The sequence below is a fragment of the Melopsittacus undulatus genome, chromosome 3 (genome assembly GCF_012275295.1).
Source record: "Melopsittacus undulatus isolate bMelUnd1 chromosome 3, bMelUnd1.mat.Z, whole genome shotgun sequence".
Taxonomy (NCBI): Eukaryota; Metazoa; Chordata; class Aves; order Psittaciformes; family Psittaculidae; genus Melopsittacus; species Melopsittacus undulatus.
In genome coordinates this window covers 100,285,391-100,307,103 of record NC_047529.1, presented here as the reverse complement: position 1 = coordinate 100,307,103, position 21,713 = coordinate 100,285,391, and the positions used below count along the sequence as shown (strand labels likewise).

The 21,713-nt window shown below is 34.7% G+C and overlaps 1 protein-coding gene across 1 annotated transcript in view; it reads right to left on the bottom strand.

The window, feature by feature from the left end:
• Positions 1–21,713, bottom strand: part of DNAH8 (dynein axonemal heavy chain 8) — a 138,785-nt gene that overhangs the window by 33,447 nt on the left and 83,625 nt on the right. Inside the window, 16 exon segments of the mRNA XM_034060769.1 lie at positions 187–324; positions 1,651–1,863; positions 3,492–3,659; positions 4,960–5,136; positions 6,946–7,049; positions 8,558–8,676; positions 9,042–9,268; positions 9,647–9,811; positions 10,249–10,402; positions 10,807–10,937; positions 12,569–12,691; positions 13,108–13,300; positions 16,519–16,682; positions 17,156–17,265; positions 17,807–18,020; positions 19,311–19,433. Of these exon segments, the coding sequence (XP_033916660.1) occupies positions 187–324; positions 1,651–1,863; positions 3,492–3,659; positions 4,960–5,136; positions 6,946–7,049; positions 8,558–8,676; positions 9,042–9,268; positions 9,647–9,811; positions 10,249–10,402; positions 10,807–10,937; positions 12,569–12,691; positions 13,108–13,300; positions 16,519–16,682; positions 17,156–17,265; positions 17,807–18,020; positions 19,311–19,433 (2,523 nt within the window).

Below are 21,713 nucleotides of genomic sequence, written 5' to 3'. Positions count from 1 at the left end.
CTAACATGTTCCTATTCACAAAAAAGAAATATAAGGGAATATAGATTTAAAAATCTTCTCTTTATACCTAAACCTCATCCACGTCATTCAAGTTAGCAGGTCCTAAATGTGTGTTTGTATCAATTCATGATTACATAACATCATTGTATGGAAACATTTTTCATAACAATAAAAGACTGATCTCACCATTTTCTCCTTCATTGCTGCATCAAACTTTGCTTGCACTTTATCCAATTCAGCTTGTTTTTCATTTAAAACTGCCTGAGCCTCTGCTAACTCTGCATTAGCTACTTTCAGGCGGTCTTCCTGTTCTGCCAAGTTAGCCTGCAAAGAGAAGAAATATTAGAACAATAATCATAGAAGATCTTAATATTATTTGATGAATTATTTTAAGGCTGGTTATCTGGTAATCATGAGACAATATATAAAATAACTTTCATATTAATATTTACATAAATATTAAAAATATTTAATCTGAATACTGTCACATACTGTAAATATTACTTCTTAATTAAAGAACAATGTAGTACTCAAGGTTCCTTGAGTATATATAGTTATATATATTGTCAAATTTATTATTTAAAAAAAAAAAGTCCATTTGGAGAAACTGGTTAAGGAAGTCAGGTTTCTGATCTGTATGTACATTCAATTAGCCTAGAGGAAAAATCATTCTATATTCTTGCTTGATTATATGCTTTATTATTTCTTTTTAATTTGCACATTCTGTAGCAACCAACAATCACAACACCATGGTACTGGTCCTTTACTAGCCAACAGTATAGTTTTTACCCACTACAAAATCATAGTTCTAAACTAGTGAATCTTCCCTACACTGATATTTATGCTGAACACAGGAAACTAATTTTTTTTTTTAATAATCCACTTGCATTACTGTTACTTTCTTAAGCAGCAGTTCTACCAGTGACAAAAAAATGTGGAGGAGATTTGGAAGCACCATTCAGACACTTTCCCCTTTGACTTTTTTTTTTTTTTGTAAACTGTGCTACGTGTAGGGATTAAATACTTGGCTTAGAATCCAAAAAGCAACAATCAATGCCTTTGAGATTCTATATTATTTTTACATCTAATTTTTTTATTTAAATATTCACAAACATCAAAAAAGACCACCCACACTAAGTTAAATATGAATTTTAAAAACGTTTTACTCAGTTTGGTTCACACTATAGCAACATGATTTATTTATTGAAGTAAACCTTCAATTTCTCCGTAATGCCAGTATTTGGGCAAGATATTAATCCTTCCACAAAGTTATGTGAAAACAAAGAAGGTAAAATAGCTGCAAACCTGTGTTTGCGAGACTGTTTAGAGAGGGAATAAAGATCCTGGTATAACTTTTTGAAAACAATTATAAGGTAGTTACAATAAATGCAAAGATTGAAAACACCATCCACTGCATACAATAAACCAGAGAAAATATAATTTATTTAGACTAATTTTGTTTTTAGTGTTCTGTCTATAATCAAGACAAGGATTTGGGGGTTTTCTGCTTTTATCATTCTTAGCAACTAAAGTCTACAGGCAATTATTTCTGAATAAAGTTATCTAAATATATTTTTAAGATCCTACTACTAAAGTAAATGGAATTGCATTACATAAAAAGAAAACACAAAGCAAGCGATAATGTATTACCTTAAGAGGTAAGACTTCTTTGTTAACAGCATAAAATCTTGCCATGGCTTGTGTCCAAGAGAGAAGCCCTGCCACATTACCACACACCTTTGTACCATGCTCTAGTGTATAGTCTTCCATGTTAAAGTAAGGCTGGACTAATTCTATTGTCTCTTCATTCATTGAATCCTTAGTAAACTGCTGCAGACTCTGCAAGAATGGACCACTCATAAACTGCAAAAAACAATACAGGATGTTTATAAGCTATTTGCACATTTTACATTCAAAAGCTTGTTCACAAATGACTATGTTAAAAAATGTTCCTAAAATTCTTCTGAAGAGGAAATTCGTACAGTTAATATTATAAGTATGCTATTCAGTAGTAACTCCTACATGCCTGGAGTTTAAGCAGTTACACTCCAATAACTACGCTTGAAAGTTATTGATGTACTTTTCATCTTCCACATTCCCATGTTGGCATGTAAAAAGCATTTGAGAAGCAGCATTTATTAAAAGAAATTAACTAAGATAAAGCCTCAGAGATACATTTGTAACTTACCTGAAGATTGCCAAGAAAAAGGCTTATGCATATATGAAATGTGACCTAAATTCTTCTGGAAAGGAAAATTATTGTGTTTAAATTTTTTTTCTAAGAAATGTTTTACACATTAAAGGGAACTCTTGGAGTAACTGCTTATCCCATTTTCATAATGTTAGTGGAAAAAGGAGTCCAGCGCAGAGCCCCAAAGATGATTAAGGGAGTGGAACATCTCCCTTATGAGGAGGGGCTGAGGGAGCTGGGTCTCTTTAGCTTGGAGGAGACTGAGGGGTGACCTCATCAGTGTTTACAAATATGTAAAGTGTGGGTGTCAAGATGATGGAGCTAGGCTTTTTTCAGTGATATCCAGTGATAGGACAAGGGGCAATGGGTGTAAACTGGAGCATAGGAGGTTCCACGTGAACATCAGGAAGAACTTCTTTACTGTAAGAGTGACAGAGCACTGGAATAGGTTGCCCAGGGGGGTTGTGGAGTCTCCTACGTTGGAGATATTCAAGGCCTGCCTGGACAAGTTCCTGTGTGATGTACTCTAGGTTACCCTGCTCTTGCAGGGGGGTTGTACTAGATGAATTTTGAGGTCCCTTCCAACCCTTGGGATTCTGGGATTCTGTGAAAATAAAGTTTTGATAATTTCTTAATTTCTGAAGAAGCTTAAGTAAAAAGCAATAGCTCTGTTCATATTCAAAAATACCTTACGTTTTGTTATTTGCTTAACAAAAATATTAAGGTAATCCTATTGGCAAATTAATACACTAATAGAGGTAGAACAGAATTTAATGAATGGCAGGAGAAGGTAGGAAAATTAGAGTACTCTGAGAGAAGATCAAAGTCCAGAAGGAAAAGATGGCTTGCCAATAAATAAATTTCAGCCAGAGATACTGAAATGCAGAATGGTAAAAGCTACTATGTCTCAGTCAGTCAATCTTTCAATCAAGGAGTCTGGGAGGATCAGGAAAGGCTGTTTAGATGTGGACCTGCAAGTTCCCAAAGACGAAAAGGTCTTTTCCAGAATGCCTTTATCTCATGTATGGTTAGCAAGAATTGGTATTATTTATTTATTTGCCACCAGGTCATATACCAGGACCAAGGACAAAGAAAATCTAAGGCCCCTACTGCAAAAGTCTCTAACCAATTCACCTATTACTTACTATGAAATAAACTCTATACTTATATACTATGCTTATCTTAAAACCCTATGTTTGCCTTTTGCAAAATTCCATCCTGTTTTAAGTAAACATCATAAATACTCTGATATTCAAGTTGCTATTTCTGATGTTTGAGAAACACTGAAAACTCTACTTACTTTTAACGATTCTCCCCATGACGGCTTGCAGCAAGACTTTTCTGCATCCATGGTAACTGGATCTACTGGTTTTTGGAATAGCAGCAGACAACAGTCCATGACCCTCATAATTAGGTGAGGAGGCTTTGCAAGTTTTCTAACAGTAGCAATATCCGCTGGTTTGATGGTCTAGTTGAAGAAAAATGTAACAGAATCCTGCATCAGTACCATTATTCTATTTTCCCATTTAATATCCTGATTTTAATGTTCGTTTGTCATACTTTTCTCTGGGGTAAGTTTGTACTAAGTACATACAAAAAAGTGACTCATGGGCCTTTAATAAAGGTCATCGTTTCATAAAATATAATAATTTAATTAATATCTATTAAATAAGAATATTTTCCCAGTTTTAAAGACATCACTCAAAAGTCAACTTTAAATACATAGAACAGTAGCATTAACTCAATGAAGAGAATTATATCATAAAATTGCATAGGAATTAATTAAAAGCAGTTTTCTTGGTAAAATACTATTCTGGATTTTTAAGACTTCAGTGTCATTATTTATTCTAAGATGGTTCTGGCTGTTTTTGTTGGATTTTAATTTATTATAGGAATGAGGTACTACTACTTCATTTTCTAGCAGCATCACTGACACTTTGCTTAGCTTAATAACCAATACAAAAATTATAAATTATTGCAAGTTCAAAACTAACATATTAATTTGTGCCTACAAAACACATGCATGCCACTAATTGTCTAGAAGGAGTGGTTATACCACAGAATAATGTATGAGCCCATATATTTTATAAGTGAATATTGTGACTATTTTCAGAAGTTTCATTTATGTTATCTAAATGTCAGTGTAAGAGCAAACAATGCTTCTTTTCTGGTCTTCTCCACTCAATATTTATTGTTGCATAAATTCTGGTAAATGAATATAAAGTATTAAAAATATAATACATCACTGATTTCTGATTCCAGATTTTTTTTCCTTTACTTTTTAATTGCTCAGAGCAGAAGAATGAAATTATGTAGAATACAGCAATGCCTCCAAATTTCTTAACTATGATTCTGATTGCCCTGAATCCCTTTTGTTTCCTCTTTCTTTTCAAATTAAACATTTTTTTGCTGAAGGAAGAGATATCTTCTTAGTCATCTTAAAAGAAAGATATTGCTAATTAAATATGAAAATAAGCCATTCTTTAGTACAAGAAGTATTCTCTTGAATTAAAAAGAAAAGATATTTTAAAGGCATGTGGAACTTTAGGAAAGATTTACACCTTTATAATGATCAAGTATTAGAGTGGAAGCAGAATAACTATTATAAAATAATCTCCATGTGTTTAAGGCAAAACATGAGCTCCATAAATATTCAAAGCCGCTAATTGTGAAGAGATGGTGACAACTGCATGATGGTGGCTCTAGCCTTTCTTTCACAGGGGACTGAAATAGTACTAAACTAATCAAAATGTAAAAACTCTACTCACATTCAGTGCAGCTTCTGCTTCTTCTAATGCTGGTTTAGCAGCCTCCAGTATAGTCTCCGCTTTCACTTTTTCTACATCAATTTCATCTACAATTTTTTGTGCTTTATCTTTCACACCTTGGACTTCATTTTTTACTTTAGATGCAGCTCCAGCACTTACCGTGACTTCTGCTAGCACCTGGAATTGATAATAAACCATTAAATATATAAAGCAAAATGGTGGAACAAATGTTTATCAGACACAACAGGTATGTAGAGGCTGTTATACAGGAAAAATATTCTTTGATTCTATGAAAATATACAGCTTAACCAAACTATACATGGCATTATATAAACATATTCACAGAATGTCATGGTTTGAGCATGTTTTGAGGGTGTTTTTGTTCAAGGTTTTTTCCAGCCAGGGGGAGGCCGGGAGGAAAGAGAGACAGGACACCTGACCCAGGCTAGGCAATGAGGTATTCCATACCATAGCACGTGATGCCCAGGAGGCATACTGGGAAAGAGAAGGCTGGAGGGGTAGAGGCTAGAGCTCTGGAGAAAAATGGAGGAGGGAGCACATGGTGCTCGGCCGGGCTGGGTGGAGTGAGTTATGGGTCGGTGGCTGGTGGGGTGTTGTATTCTTTTCACTTGCTGTTTGCTGTATCATTATTATTTGTAGTAGTAAATGGCAGTAGGGGTTTTGTGTTATGCCTTAGCAATTAAACCGTTCTTATCTCAATCCGTGGGGGCTACATTCTTTGGATTCGCCTTCCTAACTCTCCGGGAGTTGGGGGACTTGATTTAAACCACGACACAGAATAAAGTTATGCATTTATATCTGGTTCTTCAGTGTATATATTTTCAAATCTCTTGTGAATGTGTAACATACCGTTATCTTTTTGACCAGTATCAGCTATAGGATCAAGGCACTTTGTACACATTTACAAGAACATAAATAATGCTCTCAAATACCCATGAAGAAAACAACCACAGATAAAATCCCCAAATCTTTTTTTTTTCTTTCTGAAATTCAATTCTGATTTCTATAAAGTGCAGTACTAAAGGAAAGAAAGAAATATGTAAAATATGAACAATACTACATGTAGTTTAAATAAATATCTGTTCTCTTATTATTTGTCCATGTCTTTTACTTTTGATGACTCATAAGTAGTGCCCTATTCAAGAAGTTGACAACTAAGAGGCTATGTGAACGGTTGCCAAAGAGCTATTTCAAAATGCAAAGAAAACATAAATTTTAAACAAAGTGAACTCTACCAGTATATCTGTTATACTCTAGACATGTCAGAAGTTTAATTTTATTCCTTTCTGTCATAGTTTTATCTCTCCTCAGATTAAAGGCTTTGAAGAAGGCAGGCAGTACCATAGCCATCGCTGGCCCAAAGTTTGCTCTCCAGTGCATATTAAATATGCACCATCATAGCATTACGGCATCTTTCAGAAAACAGAATGCCTATATTAATACATTCCCTAACATATCTTTCCAGTAAGTCATTTTGGAAACTAGATTTCTACCAGACAAACAAATTCGTGAACACACAGACATATTGTTAATGTAAAAGACAAGATATGGAACTGAACTTCATCTAAAGTGATGAACTTAGAGCAATTTTAAAATGATAAAGTCCCATTATCATGTTAACTTTCTGTCTGCAAATAAGTGCATCTATACCCTAAAATTTAATAAATTTCAACAAAAAAAAAAACATGAAACAAAAAATGCAACCTGATTCTTATAGGTGTGGGTAAGAAACGGGAGGAGAACAAGGAAGGCACTGAACCTCTGAGGTAGTCTTAAAGTGCCTCACTTTCAGAAGGAAAAGCTGAATTAACATGCTAAAGAGAAAGGGCTGAAACCTCATTTTAGATGACTAGGCACATTTTTTGGCTTGTACAAATTATGAGAAAATTCTGCAATAGCACTTTACCACATTTAATATCTTGGTGCTAACCTCTGCCTTTTGCTTTTTAACACTTAAATACTTACCTCATCTGCCTTAACAGATGCCACAGCTAGTTCCTTCTCCTTAAGTGCCAGCTCCTTAGAGAGTTTAGCAACAGATTCACTGGCCTCCATCAACTTAGACAGACCTATTAAATAAAAGATAAAATTCAGAAAAATTAAAACTGTTTCTTCCTGGTTATATAATACAGTCTAGCTCTATAGCCCAAATGCCTTGTACTTTGAGTTCCTATTTAAATTTGTGTAAAGGAGAGAAAGTGGGTGTAAGCAGTCACAGTATCATGTTTGTTCCTACTATGCACTTTTCATAGATACAAATAATTTCACAATGTGCAAAATTATTCTAAACAAGCTTGATTCGTTAAAAGAAAATTCCATACTTTCTAGGTTTAGTTTAGGTTTAGTTTAGTTATAGGTGTAAACAGTAGCTAAAGTTTATAGCTGGAATATTACCCAGAATAAAATATATTCTTACATAAATGCCCCATCCATGCAATATTCAAGGCCAGGTTCAATAGAGTCATGGATAACATGGTCTAGTGTGAGGTGACCCTGCCCGTGGCAGGCAGGTTGTAACTATACGGTCTCGAGGTCCTTTCCAACCCTAACTATTCTATGATTCTATGATTATATAGACTTAATTTTTAAAAAAGAAAGAATAGTAAAAAAGAAAGTTTAAAAGGTAAAAAAAAGCTTAAAAGGTAGAAGTAAAAAAGTAAAAACAAAAGTAAAAATGGTAAGAAAAAAGGAAAAATTAAAAAAGGGGGTATGTCAAGGATATGTTGTGTCATGAAGTCACAGGATTCTCTATTCTGTTAAATTGATATACAAGACCTTTTCCCATAAAGACGAAGTTTCCTAAGCTGTTAAGATGCCTTTGTAGATTTACAAAAGCATGTCTACATGCAAACGGACAAAAACTTCAAACATACTCTGAAATATTAAAAACATTAAGAACTAATATAATGCCAAAAATTAGGTAATTTGAAAAAGATATCCAAATTTAGAAGGACATTTCAATTATATTTTTACATATTTCAGATTCCTAGCTAGAAAATAATTACAAGTAACAACCACTTATTATACAGCAGAAATCAGAAATAAATCAATTGTGAAGCATTCAGATTTTCAGCAAGAATTTCCATAGACAAATCCAGAAATAAATTAGTAACTGTGTTTAGAGCTACCTCTCTTTATTCTAGTAAATCAAAGCTCTCTCTGGTCATTTCAAGGCCATGTCCAAACAGAGTCTTGTCTGACATGGTCTAGTGTGAGGTGTCTCTGCCCATGGCAGTGGGGTTAGTGATCTTATGGTCCATTCTAACCCTAATCATTCTGGTTCTATGATTTTCTGGTGCTACTTTCTGTTATGAGTGCTAATTGAAAACATGAAAGTTTAAAATTAAAAACACTGAGATGAACAATTAAGCTGGCAGCTTCAAGTCATTTTTGTAAGAGAATCATTATGAATTTGTGTTAGCTGAAGTGCTTGGAAAGGGTCCTTATATGCTACCAGTTTTGGGCTGTGATCTAGCAGATCTGATTTTAAGCAATCATGGATAAAAAGTCTAATATTAAAAATAAAGATCATTTGAGAACACACATGGAAATACACGTTCATCCCAATATTGCTTACCAATTTGCATACGTTCTGCTTGTTCATTAATACTCCCCAACTTTTCAGCATAAATTTCTTTGTAGCCATTGATGAAAGAGAGATAGGATTTAGGTGTTACATAGGTTCTTCTTCGAAACCTAAAACATAATATATTGGCAACATCAATTTAGTCCATATTTTTGATATGTACAGCCATTTCATTAGTTCCCATGAAACAGGAGATCATATAAATCAAGTCTTTAATTCAGTCAAAATCAAATGTCTTCGTAATGCAAATCCTTATTTCCAATTACATGGTTTTTATGCACATTATTGAACAGTAGGAATGAAAATTATGACTTTCCAACCTAATAGTAATTACTTTTCATGACCTTTGTGCATCTTGATATAGCAGACCCATTAGTCTTTCAATGCACTTATTGCTTCATATAACGGAACGAGTTCAAGAAACACTATGTGTAGCAACACTTTTGGGATTAATTAAGTTTGTATAAAATATTACCTTTGGAAATAATCCTCACAGCTTTCTGAAACTACATCATGAAATAGACCCATGGTTTCCACAACTTCTGTTTTAACTGATGCAGAGCAAACCATACTAAATTCTGAAAGAAAGTAACTGGATACAGCTACAAGAGCTTCCCTGGGCCATCGGCTGAACCAATCCATTGTGCACCCTGATATGAGACCAGGAAATTTCAAAGAACGTGTACGGAACTTCTCACCAACCTAAAGAGAGCAACACTGTCAATTTACAATATGATAATTAGGTTGATCAAAAAGTTTAATTCATATGAACAACTAAATAGTCAATTTTTTTCTTGCTAATTTTCTTCTTGGAACATCCTGCACTATTTTTTTATGTGTTTTGTTAAATTTCCAATATTCAGTATTTTATGAAATTTGAAGAAACAGGTTAATGAAAAATATAAATGTTTCTTAAGACTTTAAAAATTCAATTATTTTAATTTTCATTAAATTCTTGTTTGAAGTTAATTTTTGTGTGTCTTTAAATCTCCTTAAAAACATAAAGCATGAATAATCCTGTCACATCTTATAGGATAGTTTACTAATGGATATAAGACAGATATGAAGAAAAACACTTACTGGAGAAAAGCAGAGGATAACATGCAAGTTCTTCTTTACCCGACTTAAAAAATATTCATAAAGATTATCATAGGTAGGAGGACACCGAGGCATCTCTTTTTTCATCTCAGCTATTAATCCTTGGGTGATTTCATCCATTTCATCCCGAGGAATTAAATTTGAAATCTTTTTATAAAATTAAGATGGATAAGAAAATAAATAGCTTACAAATATTTGCCTGTTTACAGCTGTACCTCTCTCTGCATATACGCTGTTCAGACAGATTAAAGAACCCAACTTTAGTTAAGATGTAGATTTAGCACCATTAAAACTAGCAAGTTTAACCCAGGAAGAGCCCAGATCTTGACTGGCCAGTGAATCTTCATTTAATAAAAGCTACCAAAGTACCAATTACAGCTTCTTATCTTTTCCTGGCTTACATTGAAGCAGAGATAAAAGAACTCCATACCAAGAGCACTCCTTCTTTCAAAGCTGAGATATTTTACAGTTATCATTACTGATTCTACAATTTATTACCAGAATAAATAGGAATGAACTAGTGGGAGCAAATTTTACAGTTTCTTGCTTCTAAAGTACATTTCCTGACATATTAAGACTCTTACCTCTCCTGAAGACAGTAGATTATTTATATATTCCAAAAATGACTCCTCTTTTATTTCATTATCAGTGAAAATAAAAGTGATACCTTGTGCTTCCACTCCAGCTGTTCTATATAAAAATTTTAAATCTTCTAAAAGATTGGTTACATTATAGGCTCTAGGAGGAATAATAAACATTACCTGTGAATTCAAAACAACTGGGACTACCCCTATACTTGGATTATAGTTTTATAAAAGATAGTGCAAATATCCTTTGTAAACACACATATTTTGGCTAAGGAATATGTAACATACAGTCCAGCTTTTTCAGCTCAAACTTAACTCAGTGTTGTATACCAGCCAGATAAGAATTTATTGTTTTCCACATTTTTAAATGGCAACAAAAAGAAGAGGGGAAAAAAAAATCCAAAACCAAACAAACAAACAAAAACAACAAAAAAACCCCCACAAAACAAAGAAACAAAACCTTCCATAAATAAAGCTGCTAAAACATATGGTTATGACTGTGGAAAGAGAAAGCAATAACATTAATTGGGTTTATATATTTCTTGCACTTCTTACCTGGTTAAGGTGATCTGAAATATATTATAGCCAGCAATAAAGGAGGCCAACTTTGAAAGACTTTGTTTTCCAGAACCACCAACTCCAACCAGTAAAGCATTCCCATATGCTGTCCGAATTATTCGGGAAATCTATATAGGGAAAAATGGAAGAAAAGCTCATTAATAAATCTAAATTAAAATCTTAGTTAGAAAATTAAAAATATATTATACTCTACACTTTACTTACTATAGCACCACATAAAGATTATTAAAAGGTTGCTTGCAGAAAATTTTTCCTCTTAAAAGAACACATGTACATTCTTTAGGAATTTTGTGTACCTAACGAAGAATCTGCACATACATATATTCATATATATATAGGATATTTATAATCAGCTACAAATGGGATTTAAATACATAAACGGAGGTATTTTGAGCACTATTTTATGTTTCCTGAACATGCTTGAAAACATAAAAACACATTTTATCTAGATATTCTGCTCAATCTTGCTAATGGAAATAAAGTATCAGAGACTTTCAAGGTCTTCTGAAATTCACATAGCATCATTTCCTCAGTTCAGTTGTGACAGTTATTTTTCTCCTTCCTAGTAGCTGGTGCAGTGCTGTGTTTTCAACTTTAGTCTGAGAACAATGCTGGTAACACACTGATGTTTTCAGTTGTTGCTAGGTAATGTTTACCTCGATCAAGGTCTTTTCAGTCTCATGCTCTGCCAGTGAGGAGGGGCGCAGGAAGCCAGGAGTGAGTAGAAACAAGGCACCTGACTCAAACAAGCCAAAGGGGTAGTTGGTACCATAGCACATCATGCCCAGTTTATAAACTGGAGGGAGTTACCCAGAAGGCCCAGATCACTGCTCGAGTCACACTAGGTATTGGTCAGCAGGTGGCGAACAATTGCATTGTGCATCACTTGTGTTTATTGTTTTCTTTTCCTTTTCCCCTTTTAGTTTTATATTCTCTCCCTTTGAATTTCCCTTATCATTATTATTATTGGTGGTAGTAGTAGTGGTTGTGTGTTATATCTTAGTTACTGAGCTGTTCTTATCTCAACCTGTGGTATTTACATTCTTTCAATTCTCCACCCCATCTCTCTGGGAGCAGGGGAGAAGGAGAGGGAGTGAGGGAACAGCTGCATGGTTCTCAGTTACCGGCTGGGCTTAAACCACAACACATCACATAAACAATATTTAAAAAAAATATTTTCTTCTGTTTAAATGCAAAGCAAACAACCATTTACTTCAGTTGAGGTCAACTAAAGAAAAAGCAAACATCTTCTGTTTTGGTTTCACTGTGGCTTCTACATGTCTTTCAGTGAACATATCAAGTTAAAGTAATTCTTTAGATAATTAACACAACTTCTCAAACCTGAGACACATCACTTCAAACAAATTTCATGCTTAGCCTTCCTCCACAGCCCTCCAAGAGTCAGATTCTGACTTTGGATTAATTCTTTCCTTATGCATTAGTTTATGACTAGGGGTACAACTGACTAAACTGAGACTTTACCCTACATAGTGATTGATTCTACTGCAGCCCTGATTTATATTTCGTCCATTCAGATCCTACTTGATGTTGCTTTAGTCATCTGTCAGGTACAGATACCTCTGAAGGGTTCTCTGAATTCTTAAGGATTAAAAAATAATTAAATCATTCTATATACAATATATAAATGTGCTGCTTTATGACCTCACCTTTTCTATCGAGAATCTTCATACACCTGAATACACAGAAACTCAAATAAAGAAAATAACAAACCCCAAACCTTAACAAGATGTGTCATTGCATCCTTAAAAAACACCAAATCAAGAGATGATCCTTTAATAAATTCATTGTATTGTCTCTGATACATTTGCAATTTTTCACAAAGAAATTCAAAGCTTGGAACCTGGAAAAAAAAAAAAAGAAAAAGCAGTAACAATACTAGCGTGTTCCTTCACCGTTTAAAATTGCACTGACATTTTTACATAAACTCAAGTTCGTGTATTGACCATGCATAATGATATTATCTTGTTAATTCACTGTAGTGATGTTAGTTGTGTTTAATCAGAAAATTTCTGCTAATGGGGAAAAAAGGTGCAAGGAGAATAGGAATGAATTAACTACACTTTTATGGGATTAGTAACTTTAGTATCACTAAAACAATTTATTGCATACAAACCAGAAAAATCTAGCTATATCTTTACAAAAAATGTGATAGATATTCAACAAAAATTCCTCTAAGATATGAGTGAAGCAATATAACATACTTAATAGCTAAAGTAAAACTTCAGTGTCTAGTATTTTAGGTGTAAAATTAAATACCTTCTCATAAATTTTTGGTGCTTCAAACACAAAATCATCAGGTTCATCACCAGTTGGTTCAGGAATATCCCGTAAAAAATCTACAAAATATGGTTCAGCTTGGATATCTTCTATTATGCTTGTATCCACATTTTCCTCAACTGCTTTAATAATAGCTTTATCAAACCAGGCTCTATCTTCAGGAGTAATAAATCTAAAAATCATAGATCAGTACAGGCAAAAAAAAAATTGCATAAAAAGAAAATCAGATTATTAAATACAAGAAAAATCCCTTGTAACATTCCAAGGAAAAATAGATATTAGACAACACATACTAGACAGTCATCACAAAAATGGATTAGGCAGTATTCACCGAGATCAAATGCTTCCATATTCAAAAGCATAATAGTTAAAAAAAATACAATTTGACTTCCCGACTTTCACTTAGAACTAGGCAGTAACAGACAACTTAATATCTCAGATGAACAAGGCTGAATGATTTCCCAAATAACCATTATTAAATGACCCTTCAGTCTTTAAACCTAAAGCAGAATATCATAATCTAGTTATCATAGCACTGCCTATGAAAGTGCAATGATATAAGGAATAGTGAAAGGAAGATAGTACATGTCACTACAACCTGATTTAACTCTCAATCCCTCTTACTCCAAAACTTGTAATTAACATAGGGAGAAAAACACTGCAGAGGGAAAGGGGGCAGATGTAGTCATGCAGGTTGAAATAAAATTAAGTCTGCAAAAGCAAATACTAATGACTACATTTTATTGTTTAAACAATTTTATCTGCTTCGATTTATAGTTTCAAGATGGTTTTAATACAGCTCAAGAGCTTTGACTACTCTGATTATCTGTGGTTGTGATTATCTGAGAAGTAATCAAGGATGATACTCAGTAGCAACTAGTAAACATAAAAGGCAAGAACCACCTTAACCACAGAAAAAAGGAATGCCAACTGTCAATGTCAAACCACAAGTAAACAATAATTTTCATCTTTACAGTTCTCCCAGTGATGCAATATTAATTGTAGGAGAGGATCAGCTTCAAGATCATCTTAAGAACCTGAATGTGTACAAGTCCATGGGACCTGATGAAATCACAGGTCCTGAAGGAGCTGGCAAATGAAGATGCTAAGCCACTGTTCGTCATATTTGAAGTCATGGCAGTCAGGTGAAATTCCTGAAAAAGGGAAATATAACGCCCATTTTCAAGAAGGGGAAAATGGAAAACATGGGAAAGTAGAGATCAGTCAGTCTCACCTCTGTGCCTGGCAAAATCTGAGAGCAGATTCTCCTGGAGAACATGCTAAGGCACATGAAAACCAACAAGTTGGGTGGTCACAGCCAGCACGGCTTCACTAACGGGAAATCCTGCCAATTTGGTGGCCTCCTACAATGGGGCTACAGAAGTGATGGACAGGGGTAGAGCAGATGACATCATCTACCTGGAATTGTGCAAACCATTTGACATTGTCTCATACAACATCCTGGTCTCCCAACTGGAGAGACATCAGTTTGATAGATGGACCACTTGGTGGATAAAGAACTGACTGGCTGGCTGCACGCAAAGAGTTGTGGTCATTGGCTCAAGGTCCAACTAGAGACCAGTCACGAGTGGTGTCCCCAAGGGGCCAGTGTTGGGACGGATCCTGTTCACCATCTTTGTTGGCAACATGGACAATGGGATTGAGTGTGCTCTCAGCAAGTTTGCTGATGACACCAAGCTATGTGGTTCGGTTGATATGCTAGAGGGAAGGAATGCCATTCAGAGGGACCTTGACACACTAGTGAGCTGGGCCAATACCAAACTCATGAGTTCAACAAAGTGAAGTGCAAGGTCCTATAGCTGGGTCAGAGCAATCCCAGGCAAAGCTACATGTTTCAGCAGAGAAGAGATTCAGAGCAGCCCTCTGGAGAAGGACTCTGGGGTGTTGGTCAACGAGAAACTTAACATGAGCCAGCAGCACATGCTCACAGCACAGAAAGCTAACCATATCCTGGGCTGCATCAAATGAAGCATGACCAGCAGGTTGAAGGAGGTGATCTTGTCCCTCTACTCTGCTCTCGTGAGACCTCACTTGGAGCATTGTGTACAGTTCTGGTGTCCTCAACATAAGGATGTAGCTGTCGGAACAAGTCCAGAGGAGGGCCACTAGAATGATAATAGGGATGGAGCACCTCCCGTACACAGACAGGATGAGAAAGTTGGTGCTGTTCAGCCTGGAGAAGAGAAGGCTGAAACTTGAAAGCAGAAAATAATATACTCAAAGCTATATGACATTTTTGCACAGTGAGTATGATCCTAACTTCAAATTAAAACTAAACATTTTTCCCCTTTTTATATAAAGAGCTCTCTAGTGCACATATAAATGCATGTACATCAATTTCAGGTAATCTGTAGGTTTGCATAATATACAGTAGTTCAAGCATTTAGAAATATCAGCACTGTTTTACTTAGTAGTGGATTTCCACTGAGAAAGCTTTCTCAGATTATAGAGAAATAAATATTAAAGCCATCAGAAAAGTCTGGCCTTCATTTATATATCTTTGACATGTGCTTGACAAGATTTCTTTTTAGATTTCCAGCATGCATTTTTCTGAACTCAGCATACGTATTTACAGGGAGAGCAGAAAGTGTGCATGATTTTCAAATTGGAGCTCCTCTGGAATATTGGAACTGCTCAAAATAGCAATCGTACTTCCTGGGCTCTTAAGTTTGTTACTGCACCTTCCTGGGGAAAATGACAAGGCATCTGCCAGCTGATTCATGACTTACACGGAAGAACATGAGTGATGCTATAAATACAGGTAGGGATGGTAAACAAAACTGGTTGACTACGGTCTACATTTTGTTTGGAACTGTTTCTAACATTTATCTGAAATGGTAATGAAATGGTAACAGTTGCTTTGCATATAGTTTCAGCACTCTACCACTCTAAGTACAAAAGTATTACTGAATCTTTAATACATACAGCTCATAGCTGTATCTTTTATGAATATTTTAAAGAAGATGTAGAAGACATCAGCCATTTTTTAATCACATGCATGAGAAACTTTTTTCTGTGAGGAATTCAAAGCCATGTTAAATTATTCTCTGTGTATAAATTTGGGACATTTTACAATTCTCTTTTTTCAGAGAAGAACTGGCTGAGTGTACCCAAAGTTAAGTGAAAAAAAATGTGGGTTAGAACAAAGAATGTATTTTGGAGATGCCCATCCAATTACTGAGTAATCTATCAGTATATAGCACAACATTTCTTGGGATAATACCACAATGCAGACTGCATGTAAAATAAGACAAAATGTTATATATCAGCCAAATAAGGTTAATCATAATAAGAAGTTATACAAATGTATGTGCATAAATGCAGTAATTAGTTGAACTGATTAAATATAAAATTCTATAGTTATTATACCTGTCAGCAATCACTCTGGTACATTCATGTTTAAAAAGGGTTACAAGGACACTGGTGCTGTTGCATTCTTCTGCCTTTATATTTAACATTCCTTGCCAAATTCTAGAAAGGTCACGAAGGTTGAAGATATAGTGGAATTTAGATGGTGTAGGCAGCATCTTTGCCTAAAGAAAAATATTGCTCATACTCAAAATAGGTAACATGTAGAAGGACTCAAGTATAATATAAAATTATAATTAATATCACACATAAAGTATAAAAATAACAAAACTACTTTTCATGCGTAATGCTATGGTCAAACTCTTTCTCAGAAGTCATCAAAAATATCTTATTTGTTTAGAAGCAGGATCTAATACTAAATCTAAAACCTCAACTGTTATGACAAGTATTTATTTCATATGTTGTTCTGGGCTTTGTAAATTAAAAATTATAATTTATAAAAAAATTATCTCCCTGTTCATTAGCTAAAGTGATTAAAACTTTGAGTAACATGAATAAATCTAGATGAATAAAGGGTCTGATAGTTTCTTTCATGTGTCTTTTATACCAAAATCAAATTAGATATTTTCCAGATTGTAGCTTTTTAGCCCATCTTTCTCCTGGTTTATTGTGATAAAACTTTCCCTGTAATTTATACCTTTGTCTGCTGCCACAGTATTCTACTTGTTGGGACCAATTTTTCCACCATAGCACATACTTCAGGGTTGAAATTTCTACAGGAATTAAAGTATCCACAGGCAATAATACCTGAAAAGATAAAATTCAATATACAATGGATCTCAAGTTGTAGGCTATAATGAGGTACGTAGTGAACAAGATATATAAGTACTTATTTAAAACATTAATTTGTTTTCAAATTACAGATGAAATAATTTTGTCTCTCCTGTTCATGGCATTTCTGAACTGGTGTAGAAAGAACTGGCAGTAGGTGCTGGCATTTAATAACACACTGTATTGACAAAGTTAACAGAACTGAAAACTTTACCAACAGAAGCCATTTCAGACAGTACAGAGGTAGAATGTAACCTACATAATAGCAGCAGTGCTCATCTAATTCCATTACTTTCTTATTATCTCACTTACAAAAAACTAGTAAGACAAGCATTTAAAGGGGTTAATTTCTCTCCCACAACACTATTTTTGCTGTAATACAACTTCAGTTGTTTCGTGGGAAGTATTCTGAATTTACATAGTGAAAGCAGGAAAGAGAACATATTTTTACACATTTAAAATCATTTATGAAAAAAAAAAAAACTACAAAAAAAGTATCAAAAAAAAGAAGACGTACCAAAAATTTTGTCAATGGATGCATTGGATGGCAATGTACAATTGAATACAGAAAACTGTCTTTTTAAACGCTGGGGAATATCATTACGACCTCCTCCAGGATGTATCATTGCAGCTATTAACTGAATATCTACAATTGTAATGAAGTCTCCAGGTTTATCTAGACTGTACATTCCTTTCATTTCCATCATCTGACGAACAATTTCATTTGTTATCTGTAAGTTTACATGACTTGTACAAATCAGAAATTCAAACAAGAAAAAAAGAAAATCTTGTAACTCTACCACCAACTCCTAGAGAAAGGTTTTCACTTTAATCTAAACTCAGGTTAAACTTTCAGGCTGTACTACCATACAATATCAACAGAATGTGCTTGCTATTCCTTTAAACTATGTAAAGTTAAGGCAATGAATTGGGAAAAAGAAAAATCTGCATTTTGCTGCTGGATATTCAGCTCCAGATGTTCAAACTGTGCTTTTCAGCTCTTCCTTTGAAATGGAACAACTAATTATTCTCTGAAACAGGAAGCTGTTTATTCTGAAAAGGTTATTGACTCCACATTCCACTCTATAGTACCTGTAGGGATCAGGAGGCACCAGAGTTTGCCCCCATAGTGACTACTCCAACGATATTCAGCAAATCTTATGTGCTCACATAAAAGCCACACGATACGCAACAGGGCACTGATCACAAACTATCATCCCATTAAAAACATTTTAGCACTGTCTTGAGGCTATAATGGATGATCTATTGGAGGTCTTTCCATAGGGGAGATTTCAATCTCAAGTGAGAGCAAATGATGCAAACCACCACTGAGATACAGCATTTTGGTAGAAGGCCATGTTCCACTTCAGACATTGAAAACACATGCCTGGCTTGCATTTTGACAAAAACTGCTTTCAAAAGTGAACAGGAGGAACTGTTGAGTTTACATTGACTCACTTGTATCCATAATGCCACTTAAATACATGCCAAGTGGAAATTCTTCAGACCTACTATGGGAGCAATTCAGAGGTATTTTTGCCTGATTTTGTGTCTGTATAGATGTACAAATGTTACACACCCCAATTGTACATGGGCTTATCAAGAGGCAAAAATCTTTAATCCAGTTTTCAAGCCTATGTGTTACCCTTGAATTTGAACACAGTCTTTATTACTTTTCCCAAGGTGTCATGTTTACATTTTGCAAAAATGTTTATTTACTGGTGCTCTCAAATTAATGTCAATCTTAAAATTAATGATATGGTACTTTAGTACAGTGACACTTTATTTAGTCTTATAAAAATATGAGAAAGTGGAGATAATGTAATATATGACACCATTATCATACATGTTTCTACAGTAAATCTAGTTTACTCTCTTTTTTTCTTCATCAGTGTACCACATTAGAAAGCATTTCCAATAACTAATACTTATACTACTGAGGAAGTCCACCGATCCCCACATATATAAATAAAAAAGCACAACAATTTGAGAATAAGTCATATTTGATAAAAATATTTTACCTGATCTCCCCATTCATTGATAAATGGCATACTGATATCATCAATAAAAACAGTCATTTTTCTGCCCCCAGGAGGTCCGTAAGTACTTCCAGCACGTTTGTCCACATAACTCTCTATTGTCCTCTAAAAAGTAAAGAGGATTTTTGTTTTGCATCTAAAGCAACAGTATTTAAAATGTATTGCTAAAAAATGTACTAACTGGTTTCTGCTAAAGCACTTCTCCAATAACTTCCTCTTTTTGTTAGCAGTTTCATCTTCGACTCATCATTAAGGAATGATGAATTATCCTGTTCATGACACTTATTCCTATGCAATTCCCTGGCCTTAGGACTATGTCTCTGCTACCAGAGAAATTCTTATAAAGTTTCCAGACACAGAAATTCTTACTTAATTATCTGCATTGAAGCAGATTATTATCATGAAGTCACCAAACTGAAATGACATTAATTTTGGTATGATGCATTATGTCCATATGAAATATTACATTTTCTTGTGAATTATATTTCAGTCTTCAAATACATCAAGATCAATGCAAGAGAAACTGCTAAAAGAAAATGCCATGGGTTCAGCAGTAGCAGTCATTTTTTCTCCTTCTTGGTGGCTGGTGTAGTGCTGTGTTTTGATTTTCGGGCTGGGAGTGGTTACTGGTGGCGCGTACGTTTTGAGTTATTGCTTAAATGTTTGGTTTTGTCCAAGGCCTTTTCTGGGCTCGTGCTCTGCCAGGGAGGAGGGGAGGCAGGGAGGAGGGAGAGATAGGGCGCCTGGCCTAGGCTAGTTGGGGAGGTATTCCATACCACAGCACCTCATGCTCGGGGAGGTAACTGGAAGTTGGCCGGAAGGGGGGGGTTAGCTCTTCCGGGTTGGGCTTGTTTCGGCAGGTGGTATTGTATTCTTTCTCCTTGTTTATTTCCTCTAACATTGATTTATTAGTGGTAGCAGTAGTGATTTGTGTTATACCTTAATTGCTGGATTGTTTTTATCTCAATCCATGGGAGTTGTACTCCTCCGGTTCTTCTCCTCATCCCTCCAGGAGTGGGGAGGTGGGGAGATAAAAAAGAAAAAGGGGTGTCTGGTACTGCGGGAGACTGAGGTGGGGTTTTAAACCACGACAAAAAAGAAAATATATCAGAAGTTTTGAATTCTGTTGCATTACTACTTTTTTTCCTCTTGCTTCTCAAATCAGTGAGAGTGGGAAGGTAGCACACACAATTTGAGAAATGAAAGATTAATCAAAACTGTATTAATGATGAGCAATAATTAAAATATCAACAAGCACAAATAGTATGTTCATTACCTATAGCATAATTTTTATACATACTGGAGTTATTTAGAAAGGCATTTAACAATCACTCTTCCAAAGGGTTGCTCTGGAGAGGAATGGAATCTGATTTCAGATAGTTTTTCATGCACAGTCTTATGATTATGATTTGGATTTCCCTAAGCTCAGCTGTTTTATATTAAATATAAACTTATATATTGCTGTAGAACAGCAAACCATAGCTTCTTAGAACAGCAAACCACTTAGATTCTTTTCCAGTAATTTTTTACGTGTCTTGTAAGCTAAGAAATGCAGCATTTTAACATTTTGGTGTCTATAATCTCTTAAGATTGTTTTTAACTAAATAAGAATCAGGGTGCAATAGACAAATAAGACATGGATATTTAATTGAAGTGTATCCTCAAAGTACTACAGCTCTGCAGCCTTTCTAAAGATATCTAGAACATAAACTATGACAGAAAAAAAAAAATCTTACAAGATGGTAGCAAATATTTTCCCTACAGAAATGAGTTTTCTGTTTTACAAGCATGATATCATCCTATATGAGTAATGTAGGACATGCTGTCATAAAGATCAAAGAGTTAATCACATTTTTGAAACAGAAAACAGATACAAGTTTTGCCCAGTGTTTTTGTCTCTCTTTTTTTCACAGCAGAAAATAATTAGCTGAGTGTTCTAAGGTAAAACATGTAGAAAATATGTAATGAAAATTAAAAAAAAAACAAAAACTGGTAAGGGAAAGAAAGCAATTACGTAAGAAATCAAGAACTTTGTAGCATCTCTAACATATCCAAAATCACACAAGTTTTCACATATCCTCAGAATGAAGACTAAAAAGGCTATTTTGAGTGTGGTTCTAGTAAGTGTTTAGAAGCATCTAAATTGTTTTCCTGCTATATTTCTCTCTTAGAAATCAGCAGTGTGAGCTATGCATTCAGCTAGCTGGAGGAAGAGAAAGCTTTTCTTTCAAGGTACTGTGGGACTGCAGCAGAGAAAAGACATGGTAAGATCTTTGACAGACTGTACCAGAGACAAGGAAGTCTGTTTTGTTTTCAGGACAGTAAAGTTCTAGGGACCTATAGTACACTAAGTAAAGGATACTGAGACAGATATACTGATTGATC